This window comes from Lygodium microphyllum, unplaced genomic scaffold, assembly GCF_053477565.2.
Source record: "Lygodium microphyllum isolate KBCC unplaced genomic scaffold, Lygodium_microphyllum_v1.1.10 scaffold_54, whole genome shotgun sequence".
NCBI lineage: Eukaryota > Viridiplantae > Streptophyta > Polypodiopsida > Schizaeales > Lygodiaceae > Lygodium > Lygodium microphyllum.
This window is the reverse complement of record NW_028229537.1, coordinates 151,904-168,319: the sequence shown is the minus strand read 5'-3', so window position 1 is coordinate 168,319 and position 16,416 is coordinate 151,904. Positions and strand designations below refer to the sequence as shown.

General features: G+C 41.6%; 1 protein-coding gene across 3 annotated transcripts; it reads left to right on the top strand.

The window, feature by feature from the left end:
* The first annotated feature begins 1,324 nt into the window (after positions 1-1,324).
* Positions 1,325-15,906, top strand: LOC148008872 (uncharacterized). 3 transcript variants are annotated; one of them, XM_087673961.1, is made up of 6 exons: positions 1,325-2,036; positions 2,366-3,322; positions 9,605-10,879; positions 11,118-11,672; positions 11,813-15,525; positions 15,612-15,906. In XM_087673961.1, the coding sequence occupies exons 1-5, from the start codon at positions 1,733-1,735 to the stop codon at positions 15,328-15,330; spliced, it is 6,609 nt and encodes a 2,202-aa protein (XP_087530087.1). In that variant the 5' UTR covers positions 1,325-1,732; the 3' UTR covers positions 15,331-15,525; positions 15,612-15,906. The 3 variants fall into 3 exon arrangements, with proteins under 3 accessions (XP_087530087.1, XP_087530088.1, XP_087530086.1); XM_087673962.1 differs by having other exon boundaries at positions 1,325-2,042; positions 11,819-15,525; XM_087673960.1 differs by having other exon boundaries at positions 1,325-2,042.
* The last annotated feature ends 510 nt before the right edge of the window (positions 15,907-16,416 follow it).

Here is a 16,416-nt window from a genome sequence, read left to right as displayed (position 1 = left end):
ACAATCGTGTGTGAAAAAAAACTGTGCATGCGCAATGAAAGGTGGTCTCTCTAGTGCATGTGCATCTAAAATTTATTGCATATAGTTATAATGGGCATCAACGATGGTGCAAAAAGTGCATTTACCCAACCCATGGCATGAAAATAATTGAAAAAACCTAGGAGACGACCCTTGAGTGCATGCAGTGCATCCAACAAGTGCAATGTGAAGTGCTTGCAAACCCATAATTCATGTGATGTGCAAAGATATCGACAAAAAAATATACCCAATTCAGGATGTCTAGCAACTAGAATCAAAATCCAACTCCAATCTGTCCATAAAAAGTACCAATCTCGACCAAGGCTATCAAGTTTTCAAGCACATCAAATCCAAAAAAGTCAAAAAACAATTCGTAGTCTAATCAAACACAAAAATATAACTGAAAAACAACAAAACAAATAGTCATGCAAATGACCGAACACAAAAAATCCTACCTATTTGATATTTTACTAGGGGTCTATAGACTACACAAAAACATGTAACAATTGCTTTCAATAATTGCGCTCCTCTCTCTCTCTCTCTCTCTCTCTCTCTATCTCTCTATCTCTCATCCTCTTTCTCCATGTGCATGAAAATTAGATGTTGGTAAGTAATAAACCTCACTTGTGTTGGCGATGAGGCACCTGTGTTAAAATGAACAATGGAAAAGGCATTCCTCCCCTTCTGAATTTTTTGATTGAGTTACATGCATGTACAATCTTTATAATTGAAAACTTTGTAAAGTTCAAAGTTTTAAAACTTATTGTTTAAATTGCGAAGTTTAAAAAAAAACATGAATTGTTGTTTTTTTGGTGAAAAGTAATATTATCAATATCGAGTAAAGAAAATCACATCATATATATAGTGATGCACTAGGTCACTAAGCCAAAATAGATGCTTTAAGGATTGCACGAACCATCTTATTCTTGGATGTGGGTTGAATTGCTCCCCCTGTAGAGGAGATCGACAACCAGCTTAAGTTTCTCTGGGTGACCCTTAAGGAGATGTTTCGCGGAGCATTGGCTGGCACTGCTTGAGGACCAACCCATCCCAATCAAGAGATATTCGATTAAAGATGAGATCATTTTTGTATTTAAGAAGAAGGTATGTCGCAACCATAAAAAGATCAACCGGCAGAAAAAGTGTGGTTAGGCTAGGCCAAAGTCAAAACGAGGTTGGGGGCTTATAATCTTCTGCACATCTTTTGTCGTGTAGCTACCCCGATTTTATATATTTATATATTGATAATGATATAATTTATGATGTGCTGGCTCCTCTATAGGCGCTAGGCTGGGTAGGCAAATGCGACTTGGGCTGTCTCACGCTCGCTCCCTCGTGTCTCTCTCTCTCTCTCTCTCTTCCTTCTCAACCCTCCACCCACCACGACAAACGCACCATTCTGGGTTCCATTTCCTGTCTCTCATCTCGTCGTCGTTGGTGGTGTTGTTGTTGCCCTTACCTTTCGGCGTGGTTTGGCTTCTTCCCCTCCCTCTCCCTCTCCCCATTCCCTTTCTCGCTTGTGAAGCTTTCCGAAACCTTCGTGCCTGTGTGGCCCTTGCACTTGCCCATCACCGAAACCCTAAAATTTCCCAACTCCCCCCCCCCTCCCCAGCCACCATGCCCCTCCCCCCTCCCGGCCCCCCGCAGCCCCTCCCCCAGTAGCGGCCCCCGCCCCCTTCCCCCCCCTCACCATGTCCGCATAGCAGCGGAGCAGATGTATACTGCCAACAGTGGCGCCAGCGGCGAAGCTCGATCCGCAGTCGCCTCCGGCGCACGTGAGCCTGTCTCAGCTTCCCTGTCCTCGGCCTCGTCACTCCCTCGAGAACGCTCTGTGGTGCTTGACAGCAGCAGGCTCGAGAAAACAGAGAGGGACTACAGATATGCTGTGGCGAACAAGGAGTATTCTCACAGGGAATGGTCTTCGGCGGCAGAGCTCCACAGATCCTCGCCCTACAGGTCCTCAGCAGCACCATTCTCGACCAATGCCAGTTTTCCGGGGCCTGCAAGCAAGAGGAAAGGTTTAGGTACTTTAACCTTCTCCTCACAACCGAAGTTCTGTTTGTATATCGCCACGGTCATGCATGACAACTTTGCACATATTAGCATTCCTTTCATCATGTGTGCATTGTCGAAGGTGGAAGCACCAGATTATTTGCTGTAATGGGTGTGGATTCTTGTGTATGCTTTTCTTCTGCTTGAAAAAGGTTGCTATTATGTGGGAACCCTACTTTGTTTCCATCCACAGTAGTGTAAGACAATCCCCTTTAACACAGCACTCTGAATATACCTGGAGACAATTATTTACCATTCTTTCCTTGTCAACTTGGATGCTTGGATGGACTCGCAGGTCGATATGGAGCAGGTGATGAGGAGAACGGCAGGTTTAACGGTACATCATACATGCTCTCACCTTTGGAGAATGGGAAAGCAGTTCGTGATAGCAGCGTCCATAGTCCTGGGTTCAGTGGGGGTAGTCCTGATAGAGAAAGGCTTAACAAGGACTTGACGGATGGACACATCTTCAAAGAGCCTAGCGTGTCTCCTGCTGACAGAAGACCTGCATCAAGTCCTCGATTGGATGCAACACCTCGGTCGTATGGAAATCAAAGTGGCTTGGATGGAGGAAGCCCACTGGACAGGGACAGATTGAAACCTAGTGCTTCTTACCGGTGGGATACATCTTTCAGAGGACGCGAGAAAAGAGATTGGGCATGGAGCAAGCCTGAGTACCACAGGAGAACCTTTTCACTTCCTAAGCTCAATTCCCCAAGGGACTGGAGTTTTGGAGACAGAGAGTTAGAGGGAAGAATAGACAGGTATGGCAGTGGTTCTAACAGGGACCATGGCTATTCAGATGTCTTCAGCACCAGCAAAGATTATTCTCGGCAGGAGCGGAGTGTATGGGACAGGAACCTGCACAACTACTCTACCCGAGATCCAGTTGTCATGGCAAGCTTTCCCTTGCCTAGGGAGTTACACTCTCGTTCAACTACTTCAGAATTGTCTGGAGCTTCACCTCCGCCTCAACTTTCAGCTGTGCGTAAGTCCTCTCCTGACTCCAATCACGAGGAGACTGGCATGGCCTCCCCTAGGAGAAGGCCACGACTAACTTGGGGCCAGGGTCTTGCAAAATATGAAAAGCAAAAAACTGAGGAAGATCCAGACATGAACAGGACTAATGCAGGAGGCGTGAGCTGCCTTCATGGGAGTGACTTTCTTACAGATGAATCTTGTGGACAGGAGCAGTTTGATATTTCTGTTGCAAGGGAGAGTTCTGATGCCTGCCAGAATAACTCTACAACTGGTAAGTATTCAGTTGTTTAATTTCCTTATCAAATTGTAAAGCTGGACATAAGTATTGGTTTCTTGTCAAATGTCCTGGATGGCTGCTAGCAATCTCTTCATGGAGGTGCATTTTTGGGTGAGTTGGCCCCTTTTTCTTACATGCTTTTAGTTTTTTCTTAATGTTTTCTTATCACACGCCTAGGTTACAGGAAATCATAAACTGGAACTTGCAGTTATAGTTTTAGATATCCAGTGAAATATTGTAGAAATGGTTTGAGGTTACAGCCAAACAAACTTGGTTTATATGCAAACTTGTGCTAAGGCTTGCTTATAGAAACGAGGCTTATTGCAACTTATTTATCATCATTGTTGGTCACTAGATAATAAATTTCAGAGTGTATTGAAGTTTGTAGTAGTAGTAAGCTTGCTGGTGATAGAGGCCAGGCATTTGATAGTAGTGTAGAATCATTGAAGATTAATATCTATTATTTAATGTCACCCTAGTGTAGAGAGTTCTAGATATTCTTATAATGCAAAGACGTGTCTGGCTACTGCTCAATATTTATGGAGGCTGAAACTGCCTTGGTCCCATTAGCGATGGCTTGCTTGCTTGTATCTGGTGAGACTCCTTGGCATTAGCATGATGAGTTTCAACACAAAAAGGTAACAATCCGCATTGAATGTATACTGGCTGCAGCTGCTGTGTTGATGGCTTGCTTGCATGGTGGTATGTGCTGCGTGGTGAGCCTCTCTCAAATAGGATTTGAAATAAACCATGTGTGGGTGATACGTGTTGCAAATGGCCTTTGCCACTAGAGTATTGGCTAATGAATAACCTAGGCAAGGTAATCGCATCTTGCAAAAAGATAGCAAAGGCGAATGTTTAACTATTAGATTGGTGCAGAATTTGATGAAACCCAGTAAGGTGCAATTTTCTTACTGACCTCCTTGCCAAAGTTAAGACTTTGGTCCCAAGATGTCGATGGAGGCAGTGCTTAGCAGGCTGGCACATTTCGTGAGGGTGGTGATCAGCCTTGCTCGCTCTTTTTCTCTTGACAAACAAGATCAGCAAACCAAATAGCTTACTAAATATCTTTAGCATCATCCTTCATAACTATCAGCATACACATCATGTTCCAGCTCACTGTTTTTTCCTTCAGTCGATGCAAAAGTGACTATTGAACGCTAGCCTCCTTATTAGCTTAGTTTCATGGCTAGATTTTTGCATTATTTTCTTTGATCACCTAAAGAAGACATATACCAGTCAAGAGCAGGTTTTATGACTCAAAACGGTTGTAGAGACGAGAGATTCCAATGCAGCTCCTTGTTTCCTTGAAACAACTTTCAGCCATGAAATTTCGTAGTTGATTTGTTGCTTGCAAAAATAGCTGCTAGTTCATTTTAAAAGATCTTAAGAGCAGCTAAGTTTACCAGAAAACAACTGTGTGAAGTTTCGTTGTCAAAAGACCTGTTTTGGTCATACAGCTGGTTTTTAGCGTATACAGTTTCAGACAGCTGCACGCTTCCAATAGAAATGTGCGAATCGAGATTAGTTGACAGCCACTGAAGCACAGTCTTCAACTTGAAATTGGGTCATCCATTCTGTAAAATTGCTCTAATATTTGCAAGCAGTGCCTAAATATCAGTTTTCGGACTCTAATTTTAAACCAACAGCTAGTGTCAGCCAAGGTATTTACAGTGCTAGAGCCTAGTGGTAATGGTCTGAAATTCCATTTCATAGTAAGTTTCGATTCAATTAATTCAGCAACTACACGAGGAGTTGCAACAATTATTTTAGATTTACATTTTCAGGTTGAGATTTTGCCACTCAAACGCCACAATGCTCAATTTCAAGATCTATGTAAATTAGCAGTGGAATTGAACATCCAATGTTGTTCTACTTTTGGGATATTTTTATGACTCGTATGACATTTTGGGAGCGTAAATCCACCTCCTCACTATGATTATAATTAACATTGGGTGTTCTATATTAAGGATTAATGTAGAATTGAATGGATTGGAAGGTGAAAACAATGCCTTGTACTTTTAGCACCTTTTTGGAATCAAACACCATGTGCTCTACAAGAGTAAATCATGTAGAATTGAATGGATATCAATGCGAGAAAAACTTACATAGAAATGAATTATGAAGAATCGAATGGATTGAAATGTGAGAAATACTTTTAGACAGATTTTTGAATGTGATGGACTCTCTCTTTCCACATGCTTGAGTGGGATGTGATGATGAAATCTTGTGTTAGGGCCTACTTGTTGACAATCATAAGATGAAATTATGTCCATGCTTCTATTAATCAGAATATGGGAACAATTTTTTTGGGAAATGATGGAGATGATGCCAAATGAAGATTATTCTAAAGACACAAGCAATTTCTACTCAATGATTGCCTAGGAATAAATTCACATTAGTGGTTTTGACGTGAATGAATGGGATTTAGACATGTGATGGAGTTGTAGAAACAAACAAGATCCTAGGAAAACTCTCAATTGCATTGCACATACTTCTACATGATAGAATATGAAAACAAACTTGTTGGAATTGATGGAGATGATTCTAAAGACACTAGCGATTTATATTCAATGATAGATTATTCTAAAGGCATTAGCAATTTATATTCAATGATTTCTTAGGAATATAACTCAATTAGTGAACTAGTGATAGGATGTGAGTGTATGGGATCTAGAAACGTGATGGAGTCATGGAAACAAACAGGATTTTAAACGAAAAACTCTCAATTGTGTTGTGTATTCACATGCATCCATATGAAGATTATTTGAGCTCCTTTTGTGTATTTATGAACTTCTCTTGCCTATTTGAATGGATGTGATTTTTGGTAATGTGGTCCCTCTCTAAGCCCTATGGAGTATCATTGAAGTGGCTAGGAATTTGCACTCTCAAATCATTGTAAGACTTAGAAGTTTTTCAAGTTAGCCTTGATGAAATGAATGGGTGATACAAAAAACGAGCCTATTTTTGAAGTTCCATTGAGAAGTCTTATGACAATTGCAACTTAAGGGGAAGGAATCATATGTTATAAAGACATTCTTTCCAATAAAGTTGGCTTGGTGTTAGAACTACATGTTTGGAGAGCTTATAGTTTGCTTGGGCTTGAACGTGTTTCACATTTAGTGGTTGGACTTGAATGCATGGAATCATGTATTCAAGATTGGACATCTATTGGTCGTGTATCATTAATGTCAATCACTCAAAAACCCTAATTATCAATGATGCATGAACCCCATTGAAGAACAATCAAAAACCTAATCATGGATGTTGATTTTATTCGATTGTGCAGTATTAGGGCCCTTGATGATTGTTAGCCAAAAGCCCTAATCATGAATGATGCATAAACTTAAATTGTAACTAAGTTGACGTAATAGGGTTATAGATGCTAGTACCCTCTATCCTCTTAGCATCTATATGGATGTGGACTGTCATTATTGTTGGTGAGATATTTGGAAAAGTCCTAAAAGCACATTTTCATAGTTGAAGATTCATCCTAGATCAATTACGACATGAAAACGATTAGGCATGCATATATCATTATCTTTTATGTTAGGACATTGCTATGATGCATCCTAGACCATGCATAGAAGTTGGAGTATTTCTTACCAGTGTATTGTCCTTTGGTGGAGCTCCAAGTTTGGGTCGTTTTTAAAGTCATTTGAAGGCTTTGAAAGTATCCTTCTAGTTGCTTCAAAGGGTCCATAATATTGGTTAAGAAATTTGACACATTGACTTATCTCTCCTTTGTATTCGTTAGATGTAAGAAGAATCCATTTTTATTTGATAAGCTGCCTTTTGATGCTTGTCTTCACTTTTTACATCTTGAAAAACATGTTAAAAAAGTTCCCTTCATGTTACTCGAACATCCATTTATGACGTAAAGCTATATATTTTGTTTTCAATGTAGGTAGCAACAACTACTTTGCTCGATTCTTTCTAAGGTACTTTGCATTTGGATGCTTATCCAAAAACAAACTCTATGAAATTAGTAGTGTCACATTTTTAGAAGATTTAAATCATGAAGATTTGTGATCCAAATTTGTTTACTTTTCTAGGGTGAAATTTAGCTTGGCCATAGATCCTTGATTAGTACTTTTGTAAATGAGAGATCCAATGTGGTGTCCTAAACTTTCAAATCGCACCTTGCAAAACTGTCTAAAGGTTGTGGGATATATGTTCCTACAATAGTCTCAGGCATTCCATGGAATTGTAATTATAAATTTTTTGCTAGAAAACTTCTAGCCATTTTAGCCTTAATTGTCTTCTTTACATATGGAAAGCTCCTAGCATTTTTAAGTAAACTATTTGGTTGTGATACTAACACATGTAAATGTGAAGAGCAAGGCATGTTATGGAGTGAGAGGATGGTTAGATGCTTGTATATTTGTGAGAATGGATTGTAGAGAGTTCTTTGAAGTGAAATGCCTACATAGATCCAATGTGCATGCATGATATGACACCTCTCAAGCATAGATAGAGGGATGTTGATATCAAATCAAAGCCGATACGTGCTCAACCTTGTGTTGGGACTAGTGGCATATCATGTGAAGCTCCCATCACAAGGGATGATGTTTCAAACCATGAGCCCTAAGTTCCTAACCATCCCGGTGTGTGGAGCTAGTGCGTTCACACTGTTAAGACCCCTTAACCAACACCTTGGCCTTTTGGTGCATCACCATCTAGTTGACCTAATGGTTAGTGGCATACGAATGATGTGGGTGCACATCCTAGATGTCCAAGGATGTAATATGAAAGGTTTCCCAAGCCACAGAGCTAGTAAGTGCATGATCAACCCGAGTCGGGACCGGTTGCATATCGAGCCAAGTTCCCATCACAAGGGTTGATGTTCCATATCTCCCAACAGCCCTTACAATCTTGGTGTGTGGAGCAAGTCTGTTCACACTAATAAGATCTTGTAACCACCTTGGCCATAGGGTGCATCACACCTAGCTGACCTAATGGTTAGTGGTCAATGGCTGATGTTGTGGGTGCTTATCTAGGATATTTAATGATGTAACATTTTAAGGGTTCTCTAGAACCTTTGTTACCTCACTTTGTAGCAAGATTTTGGATGTTGTATTACTTGTGCAAATTTTCAATATGCAGTATTTTTGTTGAAATCCGCACATAGTTCAAACATTGGTAAGTAGTAAAGCATGTCTTTTGTTACTCCAAGATACCCAAACTTTGAGCTCTTGTCCTCCATTGCATAACTTGCATGCTTCTACAAGCATTGCTACAGAACTCTTTGATGACTCATTTTATAAGCAAGCTTTTGTATTTTGTGCAGGAGTTTGACAAACATTGTTGGGGAACCCTTTGATGCCTCATTTCATAACCTTGCTTTTTGGATGTTGTATTGTTTGTACATTATCGAGTGAATTTTAATAGCTGGAAGTAAAGAGTCTCTTTTGTTACTTGAGCATGAATGTGGCCACCTTCGGGTATGAATCTGAGTGTCATGCCAATTAATGTGACATGACATGGAAATATTATTAAGAGCTTTGACCATTTGAACGATGTGGCAGACATGCAAGTTACAGTCTAATTACCAGGGTTTCAATGAAATAATCAATAAAATTGTCCAGCAAGGGCAGGAGGAAAACCACAAAAAATCATGTCAGCTCTACCCTTATTTTCTCTCGCGTAAATTCTCTGCTAAACCTTAATTTGCAGATCAAACCAGTCTTGCTGACTGTGTGGTAGCATATGCTGAGAATAAAGATATCATTCTGGTGTTTCATGCTCATGCAAAAGCAGATGTAAGTGCTCTTGGTTTATGTCCCTGCACAGGACTACTGAAATCAGATACCTCCTATACAAAGATAAATATGTCCCTAGGCTTGTGGGATCTCCCCTAACTCTTGGGGTGTTTATCACCACCTTTATGGTGTGCATGTGGTGTGTATGGATTACTTCATTGTTCCTCTGGTGTTAATCATATGTTTTTTCATTAAGTTGTCAGGCTGTAGGATTGTGGGTCCAATAAATCATTAAGAATTGTGTGGAAGATTTCTGTTATTAATAATAAGACCAACTATCTTTGTGCCAAAAACTATGTTCCGGAGATGCACACCCAGCTTATTATTGAAGTAGGTGTCCTGATATTTCACCTGAGATGCATTGACAAGAAGTGAGAACTTACAGCACCTTTAAGATTCTGCAAATATCTAGTTTTGGGACAATGTAACAGTTTGTGGCTGTACATTTTTGATTTCTTTTCACTTTTGGTGTGTCTTGTTAAGAGTTATCATATGCTATTTGCTTGTGCTGCAGATCCCATCAAGAGCTGCTCTAAATCTGAGTATGCAGTACCATGTCTATCAGGAATTGGAGATCCTTCCTGTATAACTAATGTGGAGACCCCCAGCAGAGATAGGGTGTCTCCTGAAGGTGATTGTGTGTCTGCTATTCCTGGTGGTAGGTCAGAAGTGCCCAGACATTCCTGTTCAATTTTGCAAGATGTGCAAAGTTCTCTTTCAAGTTTCTGGAACGACTCTTCAGGCATGTCCAAAAGATTACTTATGCAGCAGGTAGAGAGATTAGAACAGGAAATTGATGCTGTTGAAAAGGAGATAGCAAAGCTGGGGGTTGACCAATTCGATGAGGCTCTCCCTATGAGCATGGATGAAGTGCAGCCTGTTACGGTTGAAGATTCTTCTGTGCCAGTAATTCATATGTCTTCAGGAGAAACAGTTGGTTGTGAGCACGCTTCTCTTACTTGTGCTTGTGTGGAAGTGGGGAATGTTTCAGGTAAGGAAGAGGAGTTTGCAAAGATACTGAAAGAGGGTTCTGAAAGTACTAGTCAGACAGAGGGTGATGTTGGAGACTCGGAAAAAAAAGAGGATGTTAGAGATTCAGAACAGAAAGAACTCTGTGACAAGGAGCATGTTGGGGACTTAAAACATAAAGAAATCCTGGACAGGGAGCACATGAGAGAGTCAGAACATAAAGAAATCCCAGGCAGGGAGCATGTGAGAGACTCAGAACATGGAGAAATCCCTGACAGTGAGCAAGTTACTGAAATTGGGCATTGTGAAAAAAACCTAGGAGTTGATTCTCCTCCCAGGGCATCAGAACTTTCTTCAATTTGTAAAAATGAGCAGGAGACAAAGAGTGTTGAAACTCGTCAAGGTGCTGTTGCTTCCATTTTACAATCAAACCAGAAGAAAGCTAAGCTATCTCTGGATTCTCTCTCTCATTTAATGATGGGTATTACTGCATCTGATACATGTACAAGGCTTTATGAAAATCCTGAAGAAGTCAGTGCATGGAAAGTTAACTCTGACAATCACCACAGGATCAAAAAGTCATTAGAACTCAAAATTGTCGAACAGCAAAGCTACTTGAAGTTCAAAGAGAGAGTTTTGGCTGCTAAGTATCGCTTGCTTCGAGATGCTTGGAAGCAAGAGCAGGTCCCAAATACTTCAGAAAAAGATCTAGCTATGCCTATTGGATTTTGGGACCGTGGAAAACCGGATGAGTGTGTGCGACAAAACTGCAGGTTGACACAAAATCATGAATCATCACTGGGAGTTTGTTCTCCAATGTGTAAGTTTCCTCTCTAGAGTCAAGTTATTTCGCTCGAAGTGAACCTCATGTTGGGCTAAGTGACTGCTTTTAGGTGGCATTTTTGGTAGAGTCTCATTTGAACAAATGTCTCTGAACAGTAAATAATTTTCAGGAAATGATTTGCCAAAGCCACAAATAACTTGCTACTCCTGCACACATTTCTGTCTCTATATACATTAGCCTCTGAGGTCCTTATTCTTTCATTCTTATGTTGTAGGCACCGCTGGTCTTACTACTCCTGATGAGGATGTTTTGATTCCCAGAAAGCCAGATATTGGCCTTGAAAGAGGCTATTTGAGGATGCCATCAATGTTTCTTGATGAGAAATACAGGGATGCTCACAGATTTGTCAACAGTAATGCTCTTGTTGTAGACCCAATTGCAGCAGAGCAGGAGCGCAATACCATGAACCCGTGGTCAGATGAGGAACGAAAGGTTTTCTTGGATAAGTACTCATTGTATGGGAAGGATTTCAAGAAAATTGCTTCCTTTCTTGATCACAAGACTACGGCTGATTGTGTGGAGTTCTATTACCGAAATCAGAAGTCTGAGGATTTTGAGAAGATACATCGCAAGCATCAACAAAGAAAGCGGAGAGACTGCCTACGAGCTGGTGCTTCATACCTTGCAACAACAACTACATCAGTCAATAATAGACATCGTGAAGTGAATGGAAGTCGAATTGCTGGTCTGTCACTGGTTGCTGCTGCTGCAGCTGTCATGTCTGTCCCAAGGGACTCGAGAGAGTTCTGTAGGGTGGTACGAAACACATGTAAGAAGAGTGAAGGGTTTAGGAGTGATATGTGAAGGGTTTAGGAGTGATATTGAAATCGATAACTTTTACTTTTGTCATGTTTTTACTTAACCAGAAAAGGAGTTTTACATTGATGCTATGGTTTCTTGCCTTGTCAGCTGCAGCTACGACTTTGTGTCCAAGTAACAATGCACATATGAAGAGTTTCCAGGAGAGACTGTTAAATAAGCAAGCATCTGACTTGGCTGGCCATGGAGGGAAAGGCTATGTTGGAGAAGAACATCAAGGGGAAGATCGTGGCCGTTATGTCAAGAAAGACAATGTAGTAAGGGATTCACCATGGACAGACAAGGAGAAAGATCTTTTTTTAACTGCTGTGGCCATGTTTGGAAAGGATTTTCAGAGCATTTCTTCACATGTCGGTTCTAAAAGTCAGGGCCAGTGCAAAGTTTATTTCAGCAAAAGTCGTAAACGCTTGGGTTTAGATCGACTTGTAGAATGCCACAAGACAGCTTTAGAGCAAGACAATGTCATTGCCACTGATGTCAGAACAGGAGGGTCAACTGAGGTTTTGAAAGCTGAAAATCTAGTGAGAAAAGTAATCAACCAAGATGAGAGTCTGGCCACTGGTCCTGGCCAAACTGTAGAAGCGACACCTGAGCACGAAGGAAGTCCTAGTACTACCATGACTAAAGTAGAGTGCAAGAATGCACTTTCAGAAAACTGTGAGCCACATTCAGTGATTTTTCAAACTGCAGAAGCAGCAGAAACTCACAATGTGGATGTTACATATGAAATAACCAGTGTTGGTAAATGCCCCACCAGTGACCCTGTAAAAGAGGTGCTTCCTGTTGACAGCTTAACCAGAGCTTCAGATGTTTCTTTGGGTGGTACAGTAAATGCTCATCCTGATGAAGAGACTTTGGTCTGTGCTGGAGAGACATTGCAGCTTGGAACTCAGTCAGAACATCCAATGGAGCCCAGTTCAGTATCCAGTGATTCGCATATGGCTTGCGATGCTAAACCTCCTGTTGTGCCTGAAGGTTCTTCACCTGTATTTGCATCTGTTGTGACACAGGCTCCTATTGGAAAAGAGAAAAGTGTGAAAATGGAGACCAAGACTAGGAGGGAACCAACATCATGGACTGCAGAAGAGAAAGAAAAGTTTATTGATATTATAAGGACTCATGGTAAAAATTGGGACCTTCTTTGTGAAAGCTTGCCAGCAAAGTCCCTCACTCAAATCAAAACCTATTTTCAAAACTCTAAAGCAAAATTAGGCTTGTTGGTACCTGAAGGCACTGCCAATACTAGTGGTAGAACTGGATTATCAAGAAAACGCAAGGCAGATGACTCGGACACAAGCAGTAATGCGGGCTCAGGTATTCAGGCTACAACACAACCAAAGATGCCTTTACTCCTGGATGAAGGTGCCCTAAAGGTTCTCTCTTTGAGTCAACTTGGGATTCTAGGAAATAATGTTCTAGGTGCTGATGCTCTTGCTCAAAGTAATCTATTGGGGATTTACTCGCCTCAAGTTGTAGAAGATGCACTCACTGCACAGAGGGCTTTCAGTACTATGGGTCAACTACAGGGTTCATCTACAACAGATATGCTGTCAGTATTCAATTCTTCTCTTTTGGGTTCTGCAAACGTTCAGCCGTTCCCGCAATCTTCTATTCATCCCACTGCTTTGAAAACACAGCAGGTAGTCACCCATCAAGAAACACAGCTGAATTCAACTCCTATTGCTGCTAGTCAGTCAGTGCAGCCTCAAGTTCCAACATTGAGTATGCTGCAATCACATCCACTGTTACAGCAGCAATCAATACCTGGTGGACATTTGGATCTTTCTATGCCTGTACCTCAGCATCTTCACAAGCAAATGGCGCAGCAACACCACCCAAACTCATTGACTTTTCTTCAGCAGCAGCAGCAGCAGCATCATCAAATGGTGCAGCAGCTGCAGCAGCAGGTAACAGAAGCTGTGTTACAGCAGCTGCAACCACAGCTGATTAAGCAGCACCAGCAGCACCAACAGCTGCAGTCTCAGATTTCTCCTGCACAGGCTCTGAGTCATCTTCCTACGCAGTCCTTTCATCAGTCATCTCTGAGTCAGCAAACACAGGCCTCTAGTCAACTTACTGGCCTTCAGCAGGTTGCCATCAGTCAAGCTAAGTGCTCTGGTCAGCAGCAACAATCAGGATTGGCTCAGCTTTTTCAGATGCAGCACGCACCACATACTGTCACACAACAGTATCATACGTCTGATCAGCAACAACAATTCCATCATTTGCAGCAACTTATTCATCATCAATTTCAATTTCAAAGGCAGCAGCAAATCCCAGGACAGCAGCTTCATTCACAGGTTTTTGGAACTTCCAAGCAGACCTCCAAGTTTTCAGAGCAACCACAACAGCTGCAGCAGCAGCAATGGTTTGGTGCTCCAACTCAAGCAGCTGGTTCAGTTCCGGAGGTCCTAAAACAGTGTGATGTTAATTTTCAGAGTGCAACCTCTCAGCAAGTTAGCTGTGATGATGGTGCACAACAGCAGCCTGTTCTTGAAGCCTCTCAAGGCCTGTCAAAGTCCCAAGCATTGTATGAAATGCAGCTACGGGCAGGTGAGGTGAAACTATTTGGTCAATCACTTCTACCACACGCAGCACCATGTACACAGCAAGCCAGTTGCAGTGTTACTGGCACTTCCTCCCCACAAAGTGCCTGTTCTGCAACTTCAACTGCTGCAGCAAATGTGTCAACAGACTTACCTAAAGCACATTTACCCAATATTGAGTCTAGCAATCAAAAGCATGCTTGGCAACAGAGCAAGTGGAGTCCATCTGTTGGAAATTCGACCTCTGTTGGTACCTCGGATAGTGCACCACAAGGGAACACTGTCACAAGTTCTCTGGCCAGTGTTTCAGATCTTCAGAAAGCTGCCAATGTGTCTGATTGTCTGCCTCAACAAGCCAGAGATAGTAAGAATGGTTGCATTAGTGACCCCCCTGTCATATCTTACTCATCACAAGCACAGGATGGGAAAATACCTTCTAATATTATATCCAGTATGAAATCTGTGGATGCTCCAGTACAATGTCTGCCTTCTAGAGAAGCAAGCAACTCTGACAATGATACCAGAAGTGTCAGTCATGGAGCATTGCCAAATGATTTGAGTCTTCTTTCGAGGGGGCAGATGGCAGCTTCTCAAGGGTTGCCTCGTGTATTAGAAGCTTTGGTGGCTTTGGCAGAGTTTCGGCTGCAAAACTCTAGCAATGCTAGTAGCAGCAGAACAATTGATGAATTTCTGAGTCAGTCTTGGGAAGCCCTTTGCAGGGATCCTGTTGCTTTACTAGAAGCTGGTAAAGCAAGTGGATCTTTTGTGCAAAGGTACTCTGGAGGTGCTGAAATTCTGCAGCCTCTTAATTCTGGTCTTCCTTTTTCTCGTCCACATCTTGCAACCCATGTCAGTAATATGGGTGTGGGTGCGTGGCAGTCAGGCAGTCCTAATCAGTCCAGTGATTCCCATCGCATCCTTCCTCAATCTGTCCCCTCTTTACACTCACATAATGGATTACAGAATCCTTCTAGATCAGATGAGCATGGATTAGGAATGGGGGAGTCACAAGTTCCAGATGGCAAGGACAGCACAACTGGAAATATTTATGAGATGGATTAGAATGGCAAAACATGCCTAGGTATAAGTGAAACATTGGGGGATAATTTGGATTTTTTGGGATGAACCCAGCTCTTCCAGAAAGGGGGGAGACTGCAATTTGTGGTACCTGCATGAGTGCATAGTTACCTGCTCAACAGGTGCTGGCGGTTTCATTTAGCTTATTGTTTCATTTGCGGCATCTGTGTGAGTGCACAGGTATCTGTTCCTGAGGTGCTGGCAGTTTCGTTAAGCTTATTGTTGTCAGTCGTCACACGTGATTCTAATGCTTTGTTTTGCAACAGGTCTTGTACTTTCTGAGCAGTCATTGCTGGTGCTGCACATTTCAGAAGGTCACCAGGGTCTAAGTCAAATGGAGTTGTCTTGTCTTCCTCTGTTGAAGTGCTTTTTCCTAGTGCCTTGCTGAACACTATATCCAAGCTGCAGTGTTTCTTGTACATGTTACTGGTCAAGCTAACCTTCTTTTTTTCCTGCGAGGAATTTGCCATTCCGATGAGCATTGTATATAGGCTTCAATGCCTTTGTAATCTATAGCATCTAATGAGGCCATGCTCCAGCTTTTGAGTTTTTTCTGTTGCTCAGGAGGTTCAAAGGAAATTCCATTGCAGGCCAGTGCTAATTATGCTGTTTAGAATTTGTTTCACAATTGTGATGGCATTGGTTTTCTTTAAGACACCTGTCGACCAGATTCGTGTAGGTTCTCTGTTATTTTGATGCCTAGAAATCATTCATATAAAATCTATTTATCTTTTGTATAAGAATCATATATCCAAGTATGCCGGCAGTAAGCTGCTCGGAGTGATTTTCATTACCTTGTTCGGTGAGACACCTAGATTGTGTTTGTAATTTCCTGTGTGGATGAATGTTGGATGGTTCTGATGCCATGGTGAGGGGGAAGCTGCCTGTTCATAGTATTAAGGGACTTGATATTCATCTTTTTATGGAGGCCACTTTAAGATCCAAAATTGCATGGGGAGAGCCTGATTGGGAGCAAGGTGAAAGGCTGTTCCAAGTAATGAAGAATCATCTAGAGTGTTGTATATTATCGTCTCTTTTGAGGAACTTAGATAGGTATATGAGTGTCTCCTA

Coding starts and splice junctions, on each gene's coding strand:
- LOC148008872 (XM_087673960.1), top strand. CDS start 1,733: ATGTATACTGCCAACAGTGGCGCCAGCGGCGAAGCTCGATCCGCAGTC. Junction 2,043..2,365: donor AAGCAAGAGGAAAGGTTTAG/GTACTTTAACCT, acceptor ATGGACTCGCAG/GTCGATATGGAGCAGGTGAT. Junction 11,673..11,812: donor TAGGGTGGTACGAAACACAT/GTAAGAAGAGTG, acceptor TTGCCTTGTCAG/CTGCAGCTACGACTTTGTGT.